Genomic DNA, 27,261 nt, shown 5'->3' on the forward strand with positions numbered 1-27,261 from the left:
CGTCGGGCCTAATTGTGCAGCTTAAGTACATGTTCTACATAAACATTCACTAGATTTCTAAGAAATGTTATACATGTTCATTAGTTTTCTGGGAAATGACTAGCATATGCAAATGTCCTTTACGCAGGCTCATTGAAGGTCTCTGGTGGTCTTCAGGAGTCCTCTGGTCTTCCATAGTCTTCCTCGCTTGTCTGCTACTTGACCCTCCTCAGGTGATTTTGCGCAGTATGGTCCTTTACACGTTTGATACATCTTATCCTAAAGAATGCACATTAGTCCCTAAAAAAAAATGCTTGTTAGTGCTGTTATTATCTAAGTTTTCAGCAGTGATGTAAAACCACATGGCTAGGTTAAGCTAGATTATCTACAAGGACGAGAACAAAGGCAGGAGTTCTTATCTTTTCCGGCCCTATCTCTTCAAGCAAGGCCTCTGCTTGTGCCTTCTCAGCAAGATCGTAAATTCATCAAACATTTAATTAAGTTTTGCGATTGCTCATGGCTCCCTCTTGCTCATCACTCCCAAGTACCGGTTTCTGACAGGCTTAATCCTTGACCAACTCCAGTCCTTGGTATGTAAAGTTACAGAGAGCTAATCATTAAGCAACAAGCAGTTCGTTCTCTATATCACGCCTGCCCTTAAATTAAACGTTGCAGGTGAGATTACCTATGTTACACACCCGGCACCTTCTAAAATGTGCCATAACCTCAGTGTCCTGTCCCGCGCATGCCATGGGCCGCCTGGGCGACGACTGCCAAAGTCGCAGTACTAAGAAAAGACCAAAAACCACAGCAGGTCTTGGAGAAGCCTGCAGTTCGCTTAGTCTGAGGAGGGCCGGGGTCTAACTCGAATTGAAAGCAACAACAGACTGAAAAGCAGAATCCAGCGCTACCCGCCCTGCGGCCGCGCATGCGCAACGATGCCCGCCCGCAGCCGCGCATGCGTAGCCGCCCTGCCGGTGGGAGCCCGCGCAGGCGTGTGCTGCCCCTCCCGCTCCGGGCTGCTCAAGGGCGGGTCGCCCAGTTTGAGGGCGGTGCTGTGGCGCATGCGCGTTGCCCCGCCTGCGGGGCCGACGTTCCTGAGGAGGCGGGGAGAGGACGATGGAGGCGCGCAGGGTCCGCCGGCCCCGCTCACTGCCCGGGAGCGACCGCGGCCGCCGCCACCGCCAACACCACCGCCGCCAGCACCACCACCGTCGGGGTCGACGTGCTGGCCTCTGAAAGGGGCCGAGGGGGCCGGGACGCTCCGCCGAGCGGGAGAGCAGGCCGGGGTGGGGGGGGCCCGCGGTGAGTCGGGGGAACCGGGAGGGCGGTTGCGCTGAGGGGAGAGCACCCCGGAGAAGCTCGGCCGGGCCGAGCGGCCTCCCGCGGCGGGGCCGGCTGCGGGGCGACCCCCTTTTTGGGGCTGCCGTCCCCTGGCACCAAGGCGGGGCGGGCGAGGAGCGGCGGAGCCCGCATCCCCTGCGGCTGAGTCCCGCCGGCCCGGCCCGGCCCGGCCCTGAGGCGGTCGTTTCCCGCGGCGGCGGAGACCGGGGCAGCCGCCTGGGGCGGCCCTCGGGAAACTGCGGGCTGTCGGTTCTTTCACCGGCTTCCAGGGAACGGTTGCAAAACCCGGGAGGGCTCTTCAACGGGAACGCACCGTCGGTGCGCGCTAGTAACGTGAGGGGACAGGAGCCCTGAGGTAGGTAGGATAGTTTTCCGAAAAGATAACGAGTAGAACCGCTTGATGTGGCCCGCGATCTCCCGGTCACACGCGGAGTGTGCGTGTGCCATCCTTCTCCTCGTTTGTTTGTCTTAACGTCCACCTTTCTCACTAAAGGGATGGCGGTGAGGTTTAGGTTATTGATGACTCTTCCTTGGTATTGTAGGGGAATGTGGTGGTGTTTCCGAAGCGGAAGGGTTAACAAATGGACTTGTTTTTCCCTGGATATTTAACACGTGATAGTCATACTGTCTGGTTTTTAGTAGAAATAGCACTTGAGTATGTAATCAAAAAACACGCTACTAAATTTTAACTGCTGTCAGACCGCTAAATTTCAATATGGAATACTAGTTTGTTTTTTTTTTTTTTTTTCCTCAGGCACACTAGAATATGAAGTTCTAAACTAAACCAAAAATGAAGTTTTGTCTGCCCGATACAGTTGGGTTTTTTTGGATGAGAGGGGGTTTAGTGCCTTAGGGATGGAGTCATATACATGTAACCTTTATTGGAGTGCTTTTTTCAGCAAAATATAGTAATAAAAAACCTTCTCCACAGAACTGAGTGATTAAGCAAACAGGGATCTGTAGCAATGGGACAAGTGATACCATCTTCGGATATAACGTTGTCCTCTTATGGCCTAATACAAAGTTGATAATAAGGTACAAAATGAGGAGTTCTGAATGGCTGATACAATTTCTAAGAAATTAGTAGAAATGTTGCAGTCTTGAAGACTTGTTAAAAGTAGTGTGAGTATTTGGTCAGGATGGACCCTGCAGTAGTCCTCTAATCATGATGATTTATGGCAACTCCTTTGACAGGAAAAGTTTGTTACAAAACAACAGCTTACAGGCATGCTCATTAAAAAGGAAATTAAATCGCTTGATGATTTGCAGCCTTATGCTCCTTTTGTAGCTGCTTGCATCAAAAGATCATATTTCTTTGTATGCTCTTCAGTGCGATTAAATAGTTGAGAAGATGGCTTTTTAAGATGTGAGTGAACATAACTCTTACGTGGCCACCTGGGTGTGGATTGCATATATATGAAAGCTTAGTAGAATTGTTTCAGACTCCTTTGTAACTAGGACTCTTACAGTCTACCTGGAGTGTAATTCATTAATAATAGTTGAACAGTGTAGCAAAGCTTTGATGATGTTATGGTTTTGTATCCTTCTGTATAAAGATGGTTGGATGAAATCTCTGTGAAGTTCTGGTTCATGGGAACATTCATTTATAATGACAGAGAAGTTGAAGATGGGAAACTACAGTGTAAGGTTGGATACGTAGGAGAGGTGACTCAACTGACTACTTCATGTCACCATCGCAGAAATTTAATATTGAATATTAACACTTTCTCGATTGTCCTTCATTCTGTAATGCTGAACATCTAAGTGCTTTTTTTTTTTTTTTTTTTTTTTTTTAATTTTGGACATGACTTAGACCAGAGTACCTTTTCAGTAGTTTGTGACATATGCTTAAACTTTTTGGATCCAATCCTGGAAGCTGTTCAGTGATAGTTTTGTCCTTATGTCAATTCTGCTTATTTAATACAGATCTTATGAGGGAATGTTAATTAAACAGTACATGGTGTAAGCTGTAGTTAAAACATCCTGAATTGGAAAGTATTACACGGAAGGAATATCAAGTTCTTAGGCTGTATTTAGTAGGTCTGTACGCCGTCTTACTTCCAGTGTTGTTCTAATCTGCTTTTCTTTACTGGCAGCACCTGTCAGATGAAGATACTTCAAACAAAGTTACTTGGAAACACACTTTATTTATTGTTTACTATATAAATTATTGTTCTCTGCACCTCTTAGTTAAGGGTGATGCTGTGAAGTCACCGAGAACTAGTTCTCCATGAACTGCTTTCACAGATGTTGCATTTCCATGTGTGCGGTTAACTGTTGCTGTAATTTTTATTTTCCTAGGCCCAGATCAAGCTCCTGGTGTTTGGATAAAAAGGAATGAGGAGTTGATAACCTATGTAATGGAAAAGTAAAGGAAAATGATGTACTGTTAACTACCTGGGCTTGTCATATTTTTGTGTGTGCCCATTTTTCAGTGCAGATTTTAAAGAAATAATTACTTACAATTCTGGTTTTTGAGAGTGAATGTGTAATGCAGGTATGTGGGTATAGGAATGTCATTGAGAAATATGCTATTGGGGATAGGTAAGAGGAGATGAGGAGGAGAGGAGATGCTGTCCACTGATTTTCACTCTCATTACTTCTGAAATAGTTTAGCAGCAGTTTGTATTAAGAGCTAAATAATGATACAGGTAAAAACAACTGTTCTGTACAATTTCTTAAGGTAATTCTGTGAGGACAGGTTTTCTTTTGGAAATACCTGGTTTCTAAATTTGGTAATAAAACACAGTTGCAGTGGTTTTTGGTATCTGTTCTTTCTCCTCCAGCAGTTCCAGTGTGGGGTTTTTTTCCCTGTCTGGATTATTCTTGAGGAGTTGGTCTCCTCCATTGATAAATACTTATCTCCAGCATTTTTATTGGCTTATTCTACAAAATGGAATGTATTCATGTATACTAAGCATTAGTTTTGATTCACTATAATAGTTTTGGTTAATATTAGCTAAGAGCATGGTATTCCAGTAAAGATATAGTCAGATCTGTAATTCCTTAAAAATCAGAAAGATGGTAAAGCGTATGGAAGTCTGGGTATATAATGATGCTGGAGAAGCTTAAAGAGCAAACAGTGTAAGAACTTTCCTCATGCACACAAAGATGCTGAAAGACCCTTTCCAGTCAGAGATACTGAATATCTCATCTTAAAGCGACTTCTTTTCTGAAACTTGGGTATCTGAATGACTTGTTTTCTGTAGCTGGTTCAGGAACAACCAGCCAGAGATGTATTCCTGAAGCTTGATGAGGTTGTGATGAAAGGTAATACAAATTAAAATCTATTAAAATTAATTTATGTTGAGTCAGATTTTACAGTTTCTTTTACATATGTGCTTGCACAACCAGAATAATTAGGTGCATAAATCAACTAACTGGCACAAAATTTATATTGAGCTTAAAGTTGACTAGTGTTACATTTTTTCTAATTTTAGCTGGAAAAAATTATAAATGTGTTGAAATGACTATTTCCCAAGTCATGGTCGCAGGTGATGCTAAGCAACGAGTAACCAACAACACTGATATCTTTACAAGTGCAGAATCTTATAAATTATTAATGGCTGACAGTAATTGTACCTCTGTGTAGTGGTGTTCTCTTAGGGTAAGCCTAATCTAGGCTAGTATTTTCTAGTTTGATTAGATGGTGGTTTTGTCTAATTTAGTACTGAGCCAGTGCTCAATCTAAAATTACAACTTCATTTTACTGATGCTTTGTTATTTAAAAGTTGGGATGCTGTGAAACAGTACTCGTAAAATTGTGGAGATTGTCATCCTCTGGTAATTTTACAACCAAATATTGTTATTCTATGAGTATTTTCCAGAGCCATAGTCCATTTTAATGGTTACAGTAATGTTATGGTCCCTTCTCTCCACGATACAGTAAGAAGTGCCTCCGAAGTGATGAAACTGTTTTAAAAAGATCTGCAAATTTTTAATGAACCAACTTTTTCCCCATGCTGAAGTCAACTGACTTGAGGAATGTACTGTTCCTCTGGACTGCATTATCTTAGATACTATTTGTTTATAGTTTAGTGTTCGTTCATACACTGAAAGTTGCTTTATATTCTGATAAGGCTTCTTCTACTTGGTTCAAATAATGATGGGACCTTACATACAGGATTTCTAGTACTTTTGGGGAAGGATGGTTATTTAGTTTGGTTTTTGGTGGGGGTTTTTTTGTTTTGGGTGTTTGTTTTTTTTTTTACTTCTGCAAAATTGCTGTCTAGCTAGCTGTTTATCTTTTATTTGTGCTGATTATTCGTGGAAGTGAAATACTTCACATTTGTCCCTATTTCATCTTGTTTGTTTTGGACCATATCCCCAGTTTGTCACAAATGATTTAAGAACTTTGGTATCGTCCTCGAACTTGTTTTTGTCTCTTTTCAACTTGGTATTAATCTCATTTTTTTGAAGAACTGAAGTTTATTAAGGTTATCTTTATTGCGTTATTTTTGTGCTTGCTTTGACTTTTATTTCCTGTTATAGCTTAGAGTATTATAGTTTTATTTTTTCAATATATGTGTAGCCTAATAGGAGACTTTTAGTTTTTCCTGAGTCTTGATTCCTTTGCAAATACTTAAAGCTTTTCTTTCTCTTCAGTATCTAACACAAATTTATTATATCCCATGTATAACTGGAGACATGAATCTGTGCTAGTCTTCAAACAACTTAGTAATGAGCCTCTTCTAAATCTGGGAACATACACGTTTTAATTCTGGTTGTTTTTCCGTCCAGTGTCGTCTTATTACCTTGAAGAACTACCAGTTGCCCAAGTCCTTTCTAGAAGCTTTTATCAAAGTGTGTAAACTTGGTGTTTAATACTTATTCTATTAGCTTTGCTAATACTGAGATTTTTTTTTTTCTCTCTCCTCCCTGTTCCCTTTCTCCTGGTGTTTTTCCACAGGAATCGAATTTCTCTCTCACTGAGGTTCCTTCACTTCCAGTATGGAGATGAATCGAGAAAAACTGTGTACCAGTAAGGCTGATGTGAGCTCAGATTCTGCTTATCATTGCTCAACATGTCATGATGATGAGGAGTGGAGCAGTACTAGCCGGGGACGAGCTAAGTCACGAAGTTTGTCTGCTTCGCCAGCCCTAGGAAGCACCAAAGAATTCCGGTATGGATCTTGGTTCTTCCCATTGTTGCTACCTTTAAGAAAAAAATAATTATCTACCTTTTAACTTTTGCTCCCCTTTTTATATAACCATAGTCTTGCAGCTGTGACAAGTGATCATGAACAGAAATAAAAACAGTGGTTTGTGGTAATAAATAGAGAGGGAGGTGATTAGTGAACCATCCTATTGTGGTTCATGCTGTGAAAAGAACTTGATTTTCTGAAGTAGCCAGGCAGGTGGTTACCTCTAAACTGACATTCATGTAAATAGCTTCTGGCTGGTTGTGAGGCTTGCCAGTGTTTCTTGGGAGATCTTGAACTGCTTTTTGTAGATATTTCGGCAACGTTCTGTATGTGCGCATATAGCTTCAGCAAGACAACACACCACTCACTTGTTTTGTATGTGCCATTTAAATGCTGTCTGAAGTGAGTATGTCAGAATCTGGATTCAGTGAAGTGTTTGCATTTAAAAATGGCTATGGGAAATGTAGTAGATCCTTTTTTTGAAGACAAACTGCACATAAAACTGCTATCTGTAGCATCATGTATTGAAATTATTTCTTAGTAAGAAAGTTAGTGAAGAAAGTATGGGTATCTTTCCAGCTAGGAGAAGCTCTTAAAGTATAAAAATTTAGAAGGTTATTGTTCATAAGCAGATAAACAGAATATTTTCAAATATGAGCAAGCTGTTGTGCACAAGTACTTTCAGGGTTTTGGGGTAGATTTGAACTCTGATAACTGTGATATTTGTCATATTTCAACCTAGCTTCAGAAATTTTAAGTACCTTCCAGAAATAAAATACAAATGCATCTGTACTGAGCTATGTTAATTCATAGCTTGATAGTAGCTCAGGTCACAAGAAAGGAACAGTTTTGTGCTTGGTTCCCTATCTTTAAGTAGTAGGCAGAACTTTACCTATTGCTCAGCAAATTGCTTTCAAGGGATTCTTAAAACGTACTTCAAAATGTTGTTAGTCCAAAATGAAGGCAGGAAGTTAAAAGGTTGGGGTAGACTAAGAGCAGACCTGTAATCAAAATAATATGGCTGTCAAAACAGGTATCTGCAGAGTGCATGGTCTCAAAAAAGAATCAATCAACAGTAGAGACACTTCTGCAGATTTTTGCAAATGCTCTAGCTAGAGCTTTAGTGCTGTGTATTAAAAACCTGTATGAGTATTTAACTTGTATGGTAATGTGAGGCAGCGCAAAGTAGGTTTGTGCTTGCAGATAGTTTCACAGCAGTGAGAAACGCCCCCCCCCCCCTTTTTTTTTTTTTTTTTTTTTTGAGCCAAATTTCTAATCTAGTTGCAAGGCTCTTGTCATGTGGACAGCTTGGATAGAACTTTTGATTTTTGTGATCTTTGGACCCATTGTAAACATTGAGTAGCCTGCTGTGGTAGCAGTGTGTCTTGATCTTGTGGGAAGCATAGCAGAACTTTCACTTACATTGTGACCCTCTATAAAAGCACGGACAGAATCATGGAGGAGTTTCTCAACAGATGAAATTCTCGTCCAGAGTTACTGCTTTGCTGGTAGGAATGCTCTTGCAAGGCAGAGCACGTGTGGGTGAGGCTGAAGATCACAGGGGGAAGCTTTATGGTCAGGGAAGGCATACTAACTAAAAGCCTTTACCTGAAGAGGTTAAAAGGTTAGGAAAATACTTGCTTTGCATATGTAGTTCAGAAAGTCAGTGTACTTCAACGCTTTTGGAAAATGTTCACAAAGGACTGTGCTCTGACTGTACTGTTCTAGCTACTGTGTTGTGTGCCATAGTCAATATGTAAGACTTTACATGAAAAGCGTGCTGTAAAACTGGGGTTTTTTCTTTTCTCCGCTTAGACCTTTAAGAATGTAGACTTCAGTCAACCTGTGTAAAAGACCATGTGGTCTAAATTCTTGTCTGTTGTTTTCTTCTAGCTAAATAACTACTTTTTCAAACTAGAAGTGATCTTTGTAGACCCTACTCATTGTGGGTTTGAATTAGGGTTATGGCTTAGGAGATTTTTTTTCATTAAGATGCTCTGCATTCATTTACTGTCTTCAATTTAGTGCAAAATTGTTACAAGGCATTTTGTAGAATGCCAGAAAGTGATCTCCAGCTTGCTATGTAGTATTCAGATTGAAGTAGTTGCCTATCTGCTTTGAACTGGCAAGTATATTTTCCTAAAAGATGTGTAATTTCCAGTGTGTTGCTGCTTATTCTTAGCAAAGACAGTCTTACTACAAACAACTTTCACTCAAACATTTTACCTTCTATTGATTGAATAGTGCATAGGTTATTACTAAAACCAAATAAAATCTCAACAAAAATGTGTACCAATGATTAATTAGAGCTTGCAGAGAAAACTTTTGTTTGAATGTCATGAAGGTCAGATACGGATATTTAATGCCTCTTGTAGGAACAGAGTTTAGCCGATTACTGGGAGTGGCATGGAATAACGACCTGTGTTGAAAGAAGGCAAAAAAGAGAGTTATTTGGGAGAAGCAAGTTAACTCGAGTGGAGCAAGAAGTGGGAGGTGATGTTGCCAGGGTGTTATTTAACTATCCCGATTTTGAATGCAATTGTTAACAAGTAGATAGAGACTTACTGTTTCTTTAAACGTATTGGTACACACATTAATCTCTATTTATGTCAGTTCTTACTCATTTTTCTGTTTTAATAGAAAAGCATAAACTTTATAAAACACTTACTAATACTCTTATCTGACTGGATTAGTCATGCCTAGACTTACAAATGGAAAAAATAATAACTTTTATGTGTTAAATGTAGGAAATTAAATACCCATTTTCATTATTGGAATTCAAATCGTACACACGCCTATTTTATTAGACATGGAACAAATAAGATGGTGCTGTTATTCCTTAGTTATATCTTTTTAACCTGTCATCTGGTTTTCATTTTTGTTAGATTTCTGAGGAGGATTTTTTATACTAAGAGTGAGTCATCAGGCTGCTCTGAGCTACTTTACAATATACACAATAGAAGGTAGTGCAGTAATAGATTTGTTACTGCCAAGCAACAGGTTAGTTACCAGTTCCTGTGTTTTAATTGAATTAAGCACAGGAAGGACATATTTCCCCCCCTTTTTTTAATGGAATAAATCTAATAGCATTTACATAATGTTTCAACAGTTACATGACTTGAATAAGTTTTGCTCCCATTTGCAGATTTGCTGAAGGATGTGCGAGGGAAGTAAGGCAGAACGGTTCTGACTTGCTCCAGATAATCTCATCCTGGAGCTAGGAATAATCCTGTGTTCTGGGTGGGATTTAAGTTTGAGGATAAATGACATTTCAGAGCTCCTACTTATTTGAAGACAAAGATCATATTAGCTCTTATTAGATAAATAAATGGAAAAAATTAGAGTTTTTCCTACCTATTCAAAACTAAGGCCTGGTATTGCAGATAGGTATCTCCATATACCTTAGAATTGAAGCATTTGCATTTTATTAATTTATTAAGTACAGAGATCTAAACAACAACAAAAAGTGTTTAAATGATCAGGACACCATTACTGTGACTTGACCATGGCAAAAAAATCTGAAGGTATTGCCTTGGTGTTGGAGACTTCATTGTAAATGCTTGTTAAGCCTTACACTGGGAAACATAATTTTATATATGTTACTGTACCTTATTGAGATGAAGAGCACTCATTAAGTTATTTTATGTGTATTTATACCACATTTAATCATTCTGCATGTCCTGCTCTAAAATTGTGTGCTCTTTGATAAGATGTAGTGCTTTAAGAAATAAAGAAAAGAAGGTATCATGGTTATTGTGTCTGCAGCAGTGAAGCTGAAGTCACTTAAGAATGGATGCAGACTAATTGTAGGTTTTTTTGCTGAGAACATGGCCTGACAACAGCAGCCTTGGGCTTATTTTTTTGTTTGTATGCTTAGTAGTTTGCTTGCTCACTGTCAACAGACATTAATGCAGGCCAAAATATTATGGAAGAGAAAGTGCTTATACTATGTAAACGAAAGTGCTGGCTTATACTCTGTATTTTAATTAATTGATTAGGCACACTTGTTAAGTGAAGATTGTGAGACTACTGAATTACCTAAAAGAACATGAATGCTGCTGTTCTTGCGCTCAGCTAGTGTTATTACAGACATATTTTGAGTTTCTTTCAAATGTTGCCAATCTCATTTGATAATTTCTCGGTGTTATTAAATAACTTTCTACAAAATCTGAAATGTTCAGTCAACTACTGCTCAGGTACCTAGCTGAGTACTCAAAGTGTTAAATACTTGTTTATGCTATCATCTTGACTGTTATTTAGGATTACAACAAACTGAGGAGCTGAAAAATGTGTCATTTAGTTATTTAAATGCCTTCTTACTCTAGCTTTAAAAAAAAAAAAATCAAAGTGTTTTTTTTAATATGTAAGAATTATATAGCTCATTCTGAAACAGGAATTTTCTGTGCTTTATTTCTTTAACATAGGAATTTTCCTTTTCATAGTAGTGAGACCTTCAAAATGGATTATGTTTCTCTAATTTGGGATTTATCTACACATTTTTTTGGTCTCTCTGAGACACACATGTGCTATTCTGTATTGTAGTGTCCAGAAGAGTTGAGACTGAATAGAATCTTGGCAGGCTTGACATGAATTCACAGAATCAACTTGAGAAAACTTGACCATATCTTGTTTGAGGCTGTGATGCTTCCTTTGTGCAAAGTGAAGATGAAATGAATACAAGAAGAATATGTACCTGATACTAATATTTAGGAAGTGATTACTCTGTATGTGGAGGGGATAAACTATGAGTGAGGCTTTGATTAAAATCACTTTCAAGGAGTAGGTACAGGAATTAAGTTTTAGATTTGACATGTGAGAGCTAATATGTGTCAAATTACATAGGCTGGTCAACCACAATTAAGAAATGTACTTTGCCCTGTATTGCGTAGTGCAGCTTTTTCAAAGAAGTGGTTTTGGTGGTTGGGGAGCTAATTATACCCAGTTTGTCATCACATTTATTTATATTTTTTTTATGTATATATATGTATTTAGGAGAACACGCTCCTTGCATGGACCATGCCCAGTGACCACATTTGGACCAAAGGCCTGTATGCTGCAAAATCCTAAAACGATTATGTAAGTACTTGTCAAATGAATGGTATTATGCTTATTCTATGGGAAAGACAAAAGTTTGCTTTTCTACTATTCACCCCCTAATCAGGATTGTTTGTATTTTACCTGACATTTAGAGATTTTCATGTTGCTTGATTGCCAGCTTGGGGTCATCATTGCCAAAATGGGCCTGCCATTTTCATCACATGTTCATCATTTAAAAAGTCAAAGGAGAACAGATAGCACTGCTGAACTGTATCCTCAACTAAAACCCCATTAGATGTGCATTAGCTTGATCTGCATGTTGAAAAATCTAATGTGGGTTTGATTGTCATTTTGGTTTTTTTTTTTTTTTCTCCCAAGGGGTGATAGGACTTAATCAGTATTTCTCTGTATGGATTTATAGTGGTTTTGCTGGTTGGAATACTTCCTGCAGACATAAAACGAAATTAATTTTATTGGTGTTACATTACTAATTAATGTGGTGTTCTTAAGCCCACTATCTACTACCTAAACTAATGGGAGTTTTTTCACAGCTCAGTATATCTATGTTGGGGAAAAAAAATTAACCATTTCACATAAAAATACAGCAGGGCATGAGAATAGTATTAAGTACTGAAGTTTTGTTTAGACGTGTTTTGCCTAATCTGCAATCCATAGTTTGATGTCTACAATGGCAACTATAATGAACGCTTCCCAACATAATTGACAGTAAACTTGCCACGTGTATTAAACGCCCTTATAGAAACCTAATGATACGGAGAAGCTATTGGTAGCGTTTTTCCATCTTGAAGTATGTAAAGAGCAGTGTTTCTGAACGATAAAGGAACAAAAACTTTTATGGACAACACAAGGAAAGGAGGAGAAATTGTTCTGTGTATTGTGAAATCTGAGGAAAGCCTTCACTCTCTTGGTATTATGTGTTTGAGCTAGTAGTTTGAATTTTTGTATTTGATCTATGGCACTTTCAGTGTATGAATATTGTTACGGCAAGTTTGCTTTTGGACTCTGCAGATAAACTTAATGTGAAAAAAAGGGTTGGTTTCTGCTTAGCAGGCATATAAACATTTTAATTTTGTAGGTTGGGTGGTATAAAAGTGTTGCTTTTTACACCTTGTATTGTATACTTAATAAATGGTGTCTTGGCTTGGTCAAATGAGGAATGTCAGGGTTCTACAGATTAACCAAGTTAGTGGTCCCTATTTTTGTCCCTTTAAAAAAAGTTTTATTTCATTGTTCTTTTCAGTTAAACATAAGGTATTTAAGTATTTAGTTGCCTAAATCTTTATCTAAATAGTAGTAGTCTTCCTCAAAACAGGTTGGTGGTATCCTAACTTTTCCTGCGAGGGTGTGGTGGAAATCTTGCAGTGTACGGTAGCTCTCAGCTTCCTTGTTCTTTCTGTCTGTTCTAAGGCTGGTGGCTTGGAGCACTGCAGTTCATCTGAAAACCCAGTTTGCATTGTATGTTTACCCACCTGACTGGTAAATGTGCTCCTCCCCATGGGCTGGGCTGGCATTATATTGTATATAATGATAGTGTCAAGATCAGTTGAGTACAGAGGCTGCACACTGCTTGCTGGAGAGAAGACTGCTTATGCCGTGTTCAGAACAACTGGGGAGAAAAGGGTGCTCTGAGGTGACTGAAGGAAAGGACTACTTGAAGAACAAATTGTAAATTACTATTCTTAATTTCAGATTTTTGCTGTGGCTTTTAAAAAACAAGAAAAACCTTTTCGTTTAGGTTTTTCTTCTCTACAGTCAGTAATAGTGTTAAACTCTCTTCACTGGAGAGAATTTTTTAACAGAAAACCTTAGTTTTTATGTACAGGCAAAAGTTAGTGAAGATCTTGGTGTCTCTTTAAGTGCTAGTGTTGATGATTGTATTGAAAGACCTGCTTTCTGAAGACTGTTACTTAAGATGACCAGAAGAATTGCATGACTATTCAGCGGAAAAAGAATCAGGTGCTTGTGTTGTTGAGGAGAGGGGAGGTCAAATACCCATTTTTAAATTCTTTCTTGAAATAGGATTTTTCTTACAAAATCTTGCCTCTGAAGATCTGTAATAGATGTTTTATACAGGATTTTTCTGTAAAGCCTCACAACTTTTTATTTGGACTGATTTGACATACTTAACTGGGGAAAAAAAAGTTCAGAGAAAAATGTTTTCTTTGAGGTAGCAGTTTATTAAATGATAAAAGCCTCAGCCTTTTTTTTTTTTTTTGTTGGAGCTATTGCATTTGCCTGACTCCTGGAAAGAAACATGAAGATCTTAGAGCATGTTATGAATAATTTTTCATTTAGTAGAACTACGTGGCATTGGTGAGTACAGTTGAAATAGGCAGACTGTCCTTTGGTTGAACGAAGTCTGTATTCGTTCTAGGTTTATAAGTGAAAAGCAGTGCTGCAATCTTTAGTTCTTTGCCAGGTTTAGAAGATAGCCTGATCATCTTGAAATGGTTTTGGGGTGGTTTCTCTATTCGTATTTTTTACCTTTTAATAGTGTTGAAATTTGAGGAATTTAATTTTATAAATTTAGCTTTAGTATAGAAAACTCTTCCTTAGTCACCATTTGTATTGGAAATAGCATATAAAACTTCAGCTTTCGTTCCTTTGCAACTGTTTGGCAGCAATAAACACATGAATGCAACTCTTCCTATTTGGTTTTATTTTGTTTTGGTTTATTTTCAATTTAGCTATTGGTTGGTTAGTGAAGTCAGAGGAAGCCTTCCAGGTTCATAGTAATCTCAGATTCATGGCAATATCTGAGACCAAGGATGGTATCTTCAAAGTGCCCTTACACTGAGCCAGGGAATTGGATTAGACTATCTCCAGAGGTGCCTCCACTGTTCTATGATTCCTTGACTGTAAAATACGAGATGACGCATAATGTAATGTTGAAAACCTGTGTGTGATACCGAGTGTAACTGCATATTTGTATTCTGTGTTATGTGTAATGATATTTAGAAGGAGAGATGGCACTGTTAGTAAAGGTTGTTGGTATTAGACTACTTCATTAATCTCTTGTTTCTGCTGTATTTCTATGTAGAGTATAGGCATTTTGGAAAGGAAAATGAGCAGGTTATTACACCTCCAGTATCATCATCTGTTTTATTTTAACCCTTGAAGTGCTAAATCCAAATCTCTTTGTAAATTTGGCTTGTTCAGCATTTATACTAATCTGCTTTGCTTTATGGATTATATCTGCACCATATGGAAAAGGATGGGATGCTTGTAACATGTGAAATACAACTGTGAAATTATGTAGCTTAGTAGCTATAAATGAAGAAGGAAAATAGAGCTGGGTATTCCTAAATCAACTAAATGTATTACAGAGCAACATGAGTGTTCTCTTACTGAAGCCTCTTGAAAGCTGTAAAATTATTTGTGTATATATATATATTTAGTTCTTGAGGTTCTCAAGTCTTAGAATACTGTCCTGACAATAGGCAGACAGGAGTTTTAGAATACTTTGAAAAGTTTTGTGTTTTTTTGGTTTTGGTGAGGTTTTTTGGGTTTGGGGGTTTTTTTTGAATTGGTAGTTGTGCTGCTTTAAGCAGATAAACTTGTTTGGGGATCAACACTAAATAATATATAGATTAGAGTTTTAAAGAAATTTTGCACAAAAGTTATGTATGCTTACATATCTATAATGTTTGCCTGGAATAGAAGTGTACAGGCATCTGTTCCTGTTTAAGCCCTTTACTTATGAGGCTTTGTCATAGGAAGTATAAGAGCTGCAAATGCAGACTTCCCAGAATAGAGTTTATGTACTATAGTGTTGTCATAATTGTTAAGGCTTATCTTGAGGATTTCGTACAGATGACCATGTGAATCTTAATTATTTGCCCTTCTCTTGTAATGGTCTTGTTTAGTATAAAACTGTAGAATTTGTGTCTGCATCTACAGGCTTCAAACTATATTGGGAAAACTGTGACTGTGTACTGGTATCAGTGAAAAAGTGCTGAAGGAAGCATTGCTAAAAAGAATATTTGGGTTGGAAGTACTGCACTATTTTTTAAATTCACATTGACTTAAGCTGTTTGACTTACAGTATTGGATGGGAAAAATGTTTATGCCGTAGCTTTTTCTGATTCTCTAATTGGATGTTTCTCCTTATTTTGAGTTGGCTTAAGAGGAGAGAGCACTAAGACAAGATAAGAGGAAAGCATTATGGCTGGAAGCATCAGGGAAGATGTCAGTTCAAGAGCTTGATCCAGGAGCTTTTGTAGTGCTTCTGTTAAAGTCTCCGTTTGCTTGTGTTACTAGCATGGTAGCAGTTATAAGAATGGACACTTTAATACTGTGTTACTATATTAATATAGGAAAGCACTGATTGGTTTCATGGGGGGAAAGGCATCATTACAACACGAACTATTGCATCCTTATTTCTATTGTTCTAGGACTGCGTGCAATTATAATTAAGGATATATTCTTAACTGACCAGAATGTTATCAAAGCAAAATGTAGTAACGTTGTCTTTTTTTCTGTTCTCTAGGCACATTCAGGATCCAGCAAGCCAGCGGTTGACATGGAACAAACCTCCCAAGAGCGTCCTTGTTATTAAAAAGATACGTGATGCTAGTCTGCTGCAGCCTTTTAAAGAGCTTTGTGTGTATCTTACTGAGGTAATGAAATGTAAATTCCATTTTTAACCATAACTAAAAATTTTACATCTAAACTGTTCTCAATTACTGATTCTGTTGAATGTGGAATGTGCAGGAGTGTATAGTGCAAACATTGTTTTACCCATTGCCACTGGAAGTAATAAAACTTGTTTCAGAGCTTAAGTCAGTACTTAAATATTTCAAGTACAGAGCTTAAAAAAAAAAGAGTAAACTCAAAACTTTGCTTCATTCTGTTTGCAGTTCTAAGTTACAGGGAATGAGGTATAAAAAGATTTAAGCCTTGAACAAATAGCAATGTTACTGTATCACGTAATCTGTATTTCAAAGTTTAGTTTAGTTTAATTCATTAGATGGTCTATGTGTGCTGCAAAATTCTCACTGAAATTAGACCACACATTAAAAATAAACCCTGCAACCAAGAGATGCAGACCACTTCTGTAAATTATTATTTATATGTTTTAAACTAATGGAAATTATGGGGGAGGGTCAAATATTCTGTCATTTTAAAAGGTTATTAACTAGCTTATCTTATCTCTCTTAAGGAGAACAATATGATAGTGTATGTAGAAAAAAAAGTTTTGGAAGACCCCGCTATAGCTAATGATGATAATTTTGGACCAGTGAAGAAGAAATTTTGCACCTTCAGAGAAGGTATGGTAATGATTTCTTTAAAGTAAAGTTGAAATAATATTGCTTTTTTGTCTTGGTATTTCCTTAGTCGCTGGGTCAAGTTTGTAAAACTAATGTGTATTTGCAAACAGCTGTTGTTACATCTTAGGTGTGCTTTTTTATGTTTGTGAGTGAATGTTGGCATGCTGTGCTTAATTTATGTTAGGAAATTAAGACTGTTAATAAAACTTAATTCAAAACTTTTATTTCAATGTTGCTTCTAGATTATGATGATATCTCCAATCAGATAGACTTTATCATATGCCTGGGAGGAGATGGGACCTTACTTTATGCTTCTTCGCTTTTCCAGGTTGGTCTTTATAGGAAATAGACTTAAAGACCTCTTTTTTTTTTTTTTTTTTTTTTTTGAAGTATTTGAAGGTTGTTGGTTTTTTTTTTCTCTTGTTATTGAGGACAGCATTTGTCCTTTGCTGTTCATTCCTTTTTTTTTTTGTCAAGACTGTTTTACGCTATACCTTCTGAAAATAGTCTGTGTAATGTGTTGTTTTTATTATGCACAGTTGAAGTTACATCAATAGTCAAAATATTTACAGGCAATTAGTAGAAGTATGAATTGCTTTTATTCAGTAGCTTTTAAATTCTTTTCTTTATTGATAGGGTAGTGTACCTCCAGTTATGGCTTTTCATCTGGGATCCCTTGGATTTCTTACTCCATTTAATTTTGAGAATTTTCAGTCCCAAGTCACTCAGGTTATAGAAGGTAAATTTAAGGGGACAAGGTGTGGTGTCTCTTTTTGTTACGTTTTCTGTAGCTTTTTCCAAGACTAGTAAATTTTCTTAACCAACTCATTTAGGTTGGCCCATAAGATTGAGTCACAAGAAATGTATACTAAACTAACAAAAGCATTGCATTGCATTGACCCATTCAGTGCTGCTTTCTGTACTATTGTGCAAAGGAAAATGGCTAAGAAAGAACTTTGTCCTGTGTGGAGTAAACAAGATACAGAATTTATGTTAAATGATAGATAAACATACAAATAGGCTGTAGCTCTGAAATCTGTGGTAGTCTGTTTCTCTCAGCAGTACAGTGCTTAAATACTGAGAAGTCAGGCAAATAAAATATTTAAGGGAAGAAATACTTTGTTTCTTCAATATGAGATTATTTGAGTTGCATCCAAAGTAGATTCCTGAAAAGACTTACAAATTCTCATGTTGCTAGAATGTTGTCTTTTAATAGGTGTTTCTAATGCAGTCATTCTCTTTAAGCTTAGCTTAGTGAAGATCACATGAGCCTAACAGTGTTTTCCCATCTTGATCATGTCCATATAAAACTTAAATTTTCTTTTTGCATCATGAGGAAAGGGAGGAAGGACTGGGTTCAAATTTTATTTTAATTTTGCTCATTACTACTAAAAATGAGTTTTGAGCTTTAACCAAATGTAGACAGTTATCTTGTGAATGAAATTGGGAACGTTGAAAGCACGGGCAATATAGAGGTGATATTTCATACAGTTCGCTAGTCGTTACAGGGTTTTATTTACTATACTAGCATATCATTTTTGTGTACTTTCTCCTATATTTCACTTCTAGGCAATGCAGCGCTTGTTTTACGAAGCAGGCTGAAGGTGAAAGTAGTAAAAGAGCACAGAGAGAAAATGACAGTACAAAATGGTATAGAAGAAAATGGAGTAGTGTCTACAAATATAGAGAAGGAAGTGGGCAAGCAAATTATGCAATATCAGGTCAGAGGGCAAAATAAGCAAAAGAACTAATACGCTGTTTGTAAAATGCTTTGTACTTGTTTTATTATTACTCTCCCCTTTCCATTAGTTTACCTGCATTAGCCCAGTAGTGTGGACAGGTCCATATTGCTCTAATTCACAATATGGGCACTGCACAATGACGAAGTGGTGTATCTCATTACTTTCTGCAATCATAAGTGCTAATATTGTACTTTCCTGTAGTAACATTTTCCTTCTATTTTGAAAACAAAGTAGTAGTTCTAAAATGGGATATCCCAAAGATTTTTATAAGTGAAAATAAAAACCTTGTACATTGTTAATAACCAGCTTCTGGAGATAATTCTTAATATCTAACAACTGCAGCTGGCACTTTATAAGACAGAACTGTAAAGAGAGTCTTATTTGGCAGGTACTAAATCAGTATGAATTTTTCAAAGCTTCTTTCAGCTTGTCATTTATTACATTGCCAAGTCAGCAATAGTGGACTGGTGTAATATTTGATGTCATGGCAGGTCCTAAATGAAGTTGTAGTGGATCGTGGTCCTTCTTCTTACCTTTCCAATGTAGATGTCTTTCTAGATGGACACCTGATAACAACAGTGCAAGGAGATGGTGAGTCTGCTTCTTGAGTTAAATTGCTTATTAGTTCATGTGTAGACTGTTGCTATTTTACTGGAGGATTTTCTCACATGGAAACAAAATCTCAAGCTTCTGTTCACTGGTGACAGAAAACATTAGTGTGCAATGAATAGGTATGTTTATTCATTGGTAGCTAATGTGTTCCACAATGAAGCATTAAGGTGTTATAGGCTTTGTTTATGGACTTGCGAAAGCAAGTGGCAGTTTCTTTGGGTATGGTATGTTAGGGCTAAGAGCAAGAAATAGCTTGGAAAAAATTTGCTAGGATATCTGGAATTTGCTGAAGGCCTAAGATCTCAACTCATGAAATACAGAAGTTCATCTTTAAAGCTCTTATCCTTCAAAAAATGAACGTCACTGTTACAAAGTTGTGTAACCTGAGCTCTAGAAGTTTATGCAACTTACATGAAACCATAAAACTAACATGCTGTGCCAGGATTAGAAGAGAGTTTCTGACTTTTTGTGTATTAGACTGCAATTCTCCTGTGAAATACAAGTTGATACATTCTCTGCTTCATTTTCATAACAGTGCTATTTCTTAGTTGTCTTCCAAAATAACACATTGATTGTAATGCTTATGTAAATGAAATTTTTGCTCCTTTCACAGGAGTCATTGTCTCCACGCCAACTGGTAGCACTGCATATGCAGCTGCAGCAGGAGCTTCTATGATTCATCCAAATGTTCCTGCAATAATGATCACCCCAATCTGCCCTCACTCATTGTCTTTCAGACCTATTGTTGTTCCTGCTGGAGTGGAACTCAAGGTTAGCTTCTGTTTTGTTATTTCTCTTTGTAAGTTAAAAACTGCTGTAATAACCACGTGAACCTGACCAAAGCAGAAGCGGTTAGGAAATGCTGTGTTTCTCCTGCGTTCTTTCATTTGTAGGAGGACCAGATCAAGTCCAGTTGAAGAATGCATCTTTGTTTAAAATAATATGTATCCACTAGCGGAATACTTCACGCTGCTTCCTACTGGACTGTAGTTGTGTAACATTCTGTAAAATGGGCATACGTACATTTGCATTCTGACTAATCAAATTTTACATTGTTTCGGTTAAAGGGCATGTAAATCAGTGGCGTTTAAGGGAATGAAAAATTCTACTTTCATGGCTAAAAACAGATATTGCAGATCTTGAGTATATTGGTAGAGTTATCTGCAATTCGCTAATTATTTTTTGTTAATGCTGTCTTGCAGGAAAAAAAGGCATGCAATACCTCAATATGAAATGGACTTAGTTAATGTGGTTTTTTTAACAAATACCCATGTGTAAGGAAGAATCCCTTTCTGCTTCTTGTGTCTGTTACAAGCTTCCAGTCTACTTAAGTTGGAAGAGAGCTAGCTAGTATGTTTAGAAGGGCTCTTCTAGGGACATTAGAAGATTAGCAATAAGAAATAAGTGTGTACTGGGTTTTTTGTTCCTATTTTACAACGTAAATTGAATGTTTATTCATGGCACAGCTCAGTCCACAATTGCCATCACGTCAGTGGGTGTTACTGGCCAATGGTAGTCAATTCTTTTCTCTTAACAGAAATGTATGTTAAATATGAACAAAACTTCCTAAATTTAACAGCTTTGGATTCATTATGTATTAAAATCTATTTTTCTGCATTAACTTTATTCTTCTTGAAAGAGATGCTAAGTCAACTCATGTAACTAATTAAAGCATGCACTGGCTGTAATTGGAAGGTCGGTCTGGTTTATGACCTTGTAATTATAAAGAGGGGGTTTACTGTGTGTAGAAAAGTATGTGTATATATACCAAACGTGAAATGAAGGTTTGGAACTTGTGTGGTGTGTTACTGCACTGTTATTACGTACAGATTATGAATTTCAGTGCAACTGTAAAGTTGCGAAGAGTCAATTCTGTTCTCGGAGGGACGGTGAAGGAGGTGTTTGTTCCTTACTCTTGGAAAATAGGTTTTGGACCTGAAGTTTAGTTCTTTTCTCTTCTTCAGATTATGCTTTCCCCGGATGCCAGAAATACAGCATGGGTTTCATTTGATGGAAGGAAGAGGCAGGAAATATGCCATGGAGACAGGTCAAGCCTTTTTTTGATTGTGGCATCTCTTTCTAAGTATAGAAAATACTGATCCGTGCACTTCTCTCATTCTCTAACATCTGTCAAAAGGGTTGCTGGTAGTGAAGAAACAAGCTTTCATAAACCCTAACACCTCTTACAGCACAAACTGCTCTAAAAGTATTTAATTTCTAACTTGGGTTTTTTAGATCTTCCTATGAAAGCAAGTCAAATGTTAAGACAAAAGCATGTAAACATGGCATGCTTGGCAAGGAAGATGGACATGTCTTTAGAAAATTCTGTAAATTTAACTTAGAGATAAATCTTGGGAGTTTGAGAAGATGTAAACCAATGGGAGTTGCACGTAAGCAGTGGTTCCGAATAATGCCATATGGTTTAAACTGTGTTTACTTAGTGAATGGTTGTGGTCGTTTGTGATGCTATTGCCTTGAGTGAGCAGAATGCAGTGTGTGAAGTTTCCTCATTTTTTATGTGCTAAATGTGGTGGTTTATCCTAATGGCAGGTGATTTAAGGCAACTGTGTGATATGTGACTGGTAGACTTGCCATTCAGGATGACTTCTTTTTTTTCTTGGTCCATACAAGTTGCCAGGAAGGAAAATGTATAGCTGGCATGACACTCCATCTTGAACTGTTTGTATTTCCTCTGAGGTTGAAAGATCTATAGAACAGATCAGGAGGGTAGTAAGGATTCAAACATGAGATTTGGCCCTTTGTTAGGTGCTAGACTTTTTATTGCTGTTGCTTGTAGTTGAAACTTAAAGGCTAAGGTGGTGACTTACGTTTTCCTTTGTCCCGGTGTTGTTGATGTGAAGACCAGCAAAAGACTGCAGGATGTCGTGGGGTGGGTTCAATAGTCTCACTGTGTCAAAGAATGCTGTCCACAGTGCATCTGTTAACAATTTTAAGCCATATGTTCACTCCATTTAGATGAGCCTGCAGACTTGGTTATTGCTTGATTATGGAAACTTGTTGTTTCACCAGATTGGCTGAACATAGCAGCATACGTTAGCTAGTGAATAGAAGACTACTTTTTTTTTTTTTTTTTTTTAAAATTGCTATTCATTGCCCTTGACTGACTGGGGTATTCCTGTGTTGTTGCAGTATTAGCATCACTACCTCTTGCTATCCCCTTCCTTCGATCTGTTTCCGAGATCCTGTGAGCGACTGGTTTGAAAGCTTGGCTGAGTGTTTACACTGGAATGTTCGGAAGAAGCAAAATAACTTTGCTGTTGAAGAAGAAGAATTTTGAGTGTCTACATCTAACAAGACTCATGGGAATGGAAAGTGGCAGTATCCCTTCTATATGCTTGGATTTTTAAGTTTTTGGCTAACAAGTGTGGTCACCATCTCAGACATACATAGTGATTATAGTTTATATCTCTCTGATCTGCTGATGGCTGGAAATTGTGCTATTTCTTGTCCACCAAGAGTAGGAATGGAAGAAATTAGGCTCTGATTGTTGTAATCCGGTGTGAATTTCCTTCAAATGAGCAATCTGAAAATGGATTATTTCTGATTGGTATTGACAACCACATCTGTAGATTTGGTTGTAATCTATAACTTACCAATAACACGGTAGGCTGAATGTAGATACATAATAGAAAAGTGGCATTAAAATACTCCGTTTAATTTGGTATATTTGTAATTCCATTTAAGACTGCTGTGTATATAAAGGCTCTACAAAATCTTCTTTAAAAAAAAAAAAAGCTCCTGTTTGTTAGCTTAAATGTGTTGCCCAGAAGAGCTCCCCATCAAGACAGCGCTTAAAATACTTTCTCCTTACTTGCGAATGTGACACAGTGTGAAGAAACACCCATGAAGAATGTTTTTTATTAATAGATGGAACTAGTAAAAAAAAAAGGGGTTTTTAATATATATATATATATATACACACGTATATATGTATCTTATGCCCATATGGACAGTGTTTGACCCTTGGCTGTCATCACTGTGTAAACATCCACAAATAGCATGGACGAGCATTAGCATGGACTTGGCTATTACAGTGTTCTCCATTTTTGTAGCTGAGCTAGTTCATAGCTCTGCAGTTCCTGTTGGTGGGAATCATCAGTGTGTTGTTTTTTCTTATTACTTTTGTTTGATTCTCTGGAATAAACGGTACCATAAGAGACTGCAAAGTAAAAAAGAGAAAAAAAAAATTCTCCAAGTGTTCAAGAAGAATCTGGACTTCAATTACTACTATATTGTCTAGTTCCACTGTTGTCTTGAAGAAAAGAACATCCTATATGAGGCCCTGAGTGCCCTCAACTTCCATAGATACCTTCCAACTCTTGGTGCTGAGTAATACAGAAAGGGATACTGCATTGGTAGGCTGATAAATGAGAGGACACATTCCCAGTAGAGTAGCAATGGTGCCTTCAGCACACTCAAGATATTCTAAGTCTCGTATTTACTTTTTTAAGATGCTTTCAAATGTTTCTAACTTCTCTATGTACATATTTTATTGTACGTGCTTTTATGAAAGAAAAAAGAAAACAAAAACAAAATCCAACAGAAAAACTAGTTGGGGAAAAAAGGGTTTGTACTGTACTTTAAATGAAAAATATCAAACCCAAGTATAATGTTTACATTTATGTTCTCTGTGGTGCAGTCTCATGATCATACTATCCAAACTTTAGCATTTTCAGAGTCTTGCTGCATTGGTCATTAAAAGGATGGATGTTATCTGTTAAACTTAAGCCTATGGCATAATATTGTGGAGGAATTAATTTACTGATTAAGGTGGGATTTCCTTGAAAGTGGAGTGAGAAGCTCTGTTGAACTTTTCATGATTGTCTTATGTTGTTTATGTGGTCCAAAGTGGTAATGGGAAATGTATTGATTTCCAAACTCTGCCTAACCTGCTGTCCTCTGATGGTTTAAATGATGTCTCTTCCATTTTGGATGCTGCCCTAGTCTGTCTAATTTTATTAAATCCAGGTGAGAGCACTTTTCCATAAAAGAGAAGCAAACTCTTGATTAATGATACAAATCACAATGACAATGTGTTAATATAAATTAATACTCGGTTTGTAAATTTGTAAAATAGAATATTGGCTTGATTTGGTCTAAACAGACAAATTTTGTGATATCTTGGAGAATATCCAGATAGCTTTTGGAATTTATCTTTCACTTGAATCTGCAGTAATTGTTTTATCACTGTTTTGAAGCTGCTTACGGGTTCCCTAGGTGGAGTATTCAGTTATTTAATAACTGTTTACTTTTTGAACTATAGAAGTGTCGGACTATTTGCTTTGAAACTATTTTATTTAAACATGCAATAATTGAGAGAAGGAACAGGGTATAGTGGCTATATAAATGTCTTGTTAAGTTGAAAACAAGCAGAATACTAGGCACACTAGGAATTGGAAATCATTTTGTGGAGGTGAGGCGAAATGATTAATGAGCCTTATCTAGTATTTTTTAAAGGTAAAACTATATTCAGCACTTTTTATTTATGCTTTTTATAATAGTAAAGCTATTATTGACTAAATTGCTGAACTTTAATTTTCAGAGTGCATAGTTCATGAAATCTGTAATCAAAATTTGCCTAACTACTTTCTCTAGATTAGATCTAGATTAGGGGTTGTCTTTAAATTTATCATGTACTGCAATTGCATTACTGGCTTTGAGGCTTCTGCAGTTTTGCTTGTGCAAATATTCCCACTTGATAACAATCTTATTTGGATCACTGATCAGCCAAGTAGAGAGCTACAATTACCGACTAAAGGAAAGAAAGTCATATGATGACTTTAGTCTTTGCTTTTTTTTCAAAAAGCTGTGTTTATTATAATTGTACTAGCTGCTTTACATCAAAACACAACCCAAATTGTGTTAATACATTACAAACTTGTCTAACTGTACAAAGTCCCTTTTTAAGGCCTTTAATCTGCAAACCAGCAATTCACAAGCAGGCTAGTGAGGTTTAAACAGCACTCAAGTTTTGCATATTTAACTGCTTTAAGTGTGGGTAACTTCTGTTCAAACCACAGCTGAACCAGAAAAAAAGCTGTAATGCAGACTTGGTTATATTGGCAATAAAAGCTCATTTTGCTGATGTAGCTTACTCAAAGTAACTTGTTTAAACTGTACTAGTAAAATAGGTTTTTGCTGATGAAGAGCAGTGTTTCTAATATAAGGGTTTGTAAATGTCACTGTACCTACAAATCCTTTCCAGTCTACAAAGGGCCAAAATGGAAGCTTGGAAATTATTATTTTTTTTTTTTTAAAGTTATTCTCTAGTAGAGAGTTTAAGAAGTTATTAACAACTGATGCAGTATGGAATAAAGCAGTGTACTGATTTCTAAAAGAGGAAAAATCCTGTTACATATTGTTAATGCTTTGAAAACTTGTTTTAAATATTGTTGAAAACAAATATTTTTCAATCCTTTCAATAAAATCTTTTTGTAAAGTTGGATTTGTAAAGCAGCACTTTGACTGTTGAGAATATAAAATTATGTATACAGGACTACTTGCTTGGAAGGCAAATGTTCAGTGTGGGTTTTTGATACATTGTCTCATGGGACAGTACCATTCGTTTTCTAGAAATATACCTAAGGCTTTTTTGAATGTATATGTCTGATACTAGTCTTTTCTCAAAAGTTTCACAATAAAAGCTGGATTTGCTGTGCAAGTTGAAACAAATCTTCTGTACAACTAGTTGGCCTGCAGTAACTACTTTTTTTTTTGAAGGCCCAAGAGTAGAAAAATGAGGAAAGAAATAGTTAAGGGCAATAATCTGAGATAATGTCAGATAATTTGGATCCCCAGTAAATTTAGGATTGAAAATGTAGTTTCAGTGCCCATTCTATCTTTGCCTGTGCACATTGTGGCCAAGTTCTAGACACTTCTTCCATGAAACTTGTGGCTAATGATCATGATGTCTTTTTATGATTTCATAATTCACCTGTAACCTATTCCAACAGTTCATGCAGGTCCAATGATTGACAAATGTGAGGAAATATCTTATGCAGGTAATACAGCTGCTTTTAAATGGAGTTCATTTGCTTTGCAAGGTACCTTAGAGTTTTCTATCTTCTTATGCCTGGCTAGTGACAAACTCTTGCTGTCTATGGCCAGAATAATAACCCACCATTTCTGTGACAGTGGCACTCTATTGCCCATGCATGACGCAGGGCAACAGCACTGCCAAAGGCTGGACCCTTATTTTTACAGATGAAGCTTTTGAGATAGTTTATATGCAATTTTGCTAGTCCTATCTTGCCAGAATGAAGACTTCTTACTGTTGTCAGTTTAAACGGCCCAGTTCTAGCATTGAGAGCTGTGATCACCATTAGTTTGCTGAACCAGCAAAAAGTATTCTCCACCCCCCAGAGTCTTTCCAAGCTGAGGTATCAAAAATTTTGGCACAAAAATTAATTCAGCTGGGCTGAATAAAAAATGGCTGTATCAATTTACCCTGGTTTTTTAAGAGTTAGGAGAACTTACAGTAGCCCACATTTGGCCATAAACCTGTGTGAAGCCTGAGGCCATCTTTTTTGCCCTGCCCTGCAGCATGTCTACATGATAAGCTGAAATGAGTGTTGGTACCAACATGTAGTTTAATCTAGATTGTTCACATAGGCATCAGGTGGCAGTATAGATTACAGCCATCTTGGGAAATACAAAACCAAAATCTCCTACTGGATGTGAAGGTCAACACGGCTTGTACTTGTTGCTGCTGTTCCCTGAAATAGTAAATTTTAATTTAATCTGGGTCTCCCTTTGTGTGCAGCAGTCCTACCTCTTGATGACAGTCTCATGCTCCTTGTGCAACTGCGAGATGCCTTACTGCATTGCTAATTAATGAAAGGAGTGGTAGAGAAGCATATAGCGTTTACAGTGGGATTAGGATTTGTTTCATAAAAACATGATTATGTTCTAAAGACAACTTGAACTAGCCATGCCAATTAATGACTTATTACTGTGGGGCACAGGATTGCAAAGCCTAAATATGCTCTTCTTTACTCTGTCAATCTCTGTCTTTCTGTGCTGTGTTCTTTTAACTTTTCTGGAATCCAGATTAGTATCAGCTGTTGCACATGTGCACAGCAGCTTGAAGCT

The 27,261-nt window shown here is 37.2% G+C and overlaps 1 protein-coding gene across 5 annotated transcripts; it reads left to right on the forward strand.

Annotated features, from left to right (window-relative positions):
- Positions 1–1,070: 1,070 nt before the first annotated feature.
- Positions 1,071–25,615, forward strand: NADK (NAD kinase). Of its 5 annotated transcripts, none has more exons than XM_049815958.1 (12): positions 1,071–1,288; positions 6,233–6,446; positions 11,460–11,543; positions 16,015–16,144; positions 16,687–16,795; positions 17,038–17,123; positions 17,432–17,534; positions 18,365–18,516; positions 19,029–19,128; positions 19,763–19,920; positions 21,114–21,196; positions 22,300–25,615. In XM_049815958.1, the coding sequence occupies exons 2-12, from the start codon at positions 6,274–6,276 to the stop codon at positions 22,445–22,447; spliced, it is 1,326 nt and encodes a 441-aa protein (XP_049671915.1). In that variant the 5' UTR covers positions 1,071–1,288; positions 6,233–6,273; the 3' UTR covers positions 22,448–25,615. The 5 variants fall into 5 exon arrangements, with proteins under 5 accessions (XP_049671915.1, XP_049671905.1, XP_049671922.1 ...); XM_049815948.1 differs by having other exon boundaries at positions 1,071–1,284; XM_049815965.1 differs by lacking the exon at positions 1,071–1,288 and adding an exon at positions 4,719–6,000.
- Positions 25,616–27,261: the final 1,646 nt, after the last annotated feature.

The sequence above is a fragment of the Accipiter gentilis genome, chromosome 1 (genome assembly GCF_929443795.1).
Source record: "Accipiter gentilis chromosome 1, bAccGen1.1, whole genome shotgun sequence".
In the NCBI taxonomy this organism is placed as follows: domain Eukaryota; kingdom Metazoa; phylum Chordata; class Aves; order Accipitriformes; family Accipitridae; genus Astur; species Astur gentilis.

What these genes read in the sequence shown, in the direction of transcription:
- NADK (XM_049815958.1), top strand. Translation starts at nt 6,274, where the DNA reads ATGGAGATGAATCGAGAAAAACTGTGTACCAGTAAGGCTGATGTGAGC. An exon ending in GGAAGCACCAAAGAATTCCG is followed by an intron (nt 6,447 to 11,459) that starts GTATGGATCTTG and finishes ATATGTATTTAG; the next exon opens with GAGAACACGCTCCTTGCATG. An exon ending in TTTGTGTGTATCTTACTGAG is followed by an intron (nt 16,145 to 16,686) that starts GTAATGAAATGT and finishes ATCTCTCTTAAG; the next exon opens with GAGAACAATATGATAGTGTA.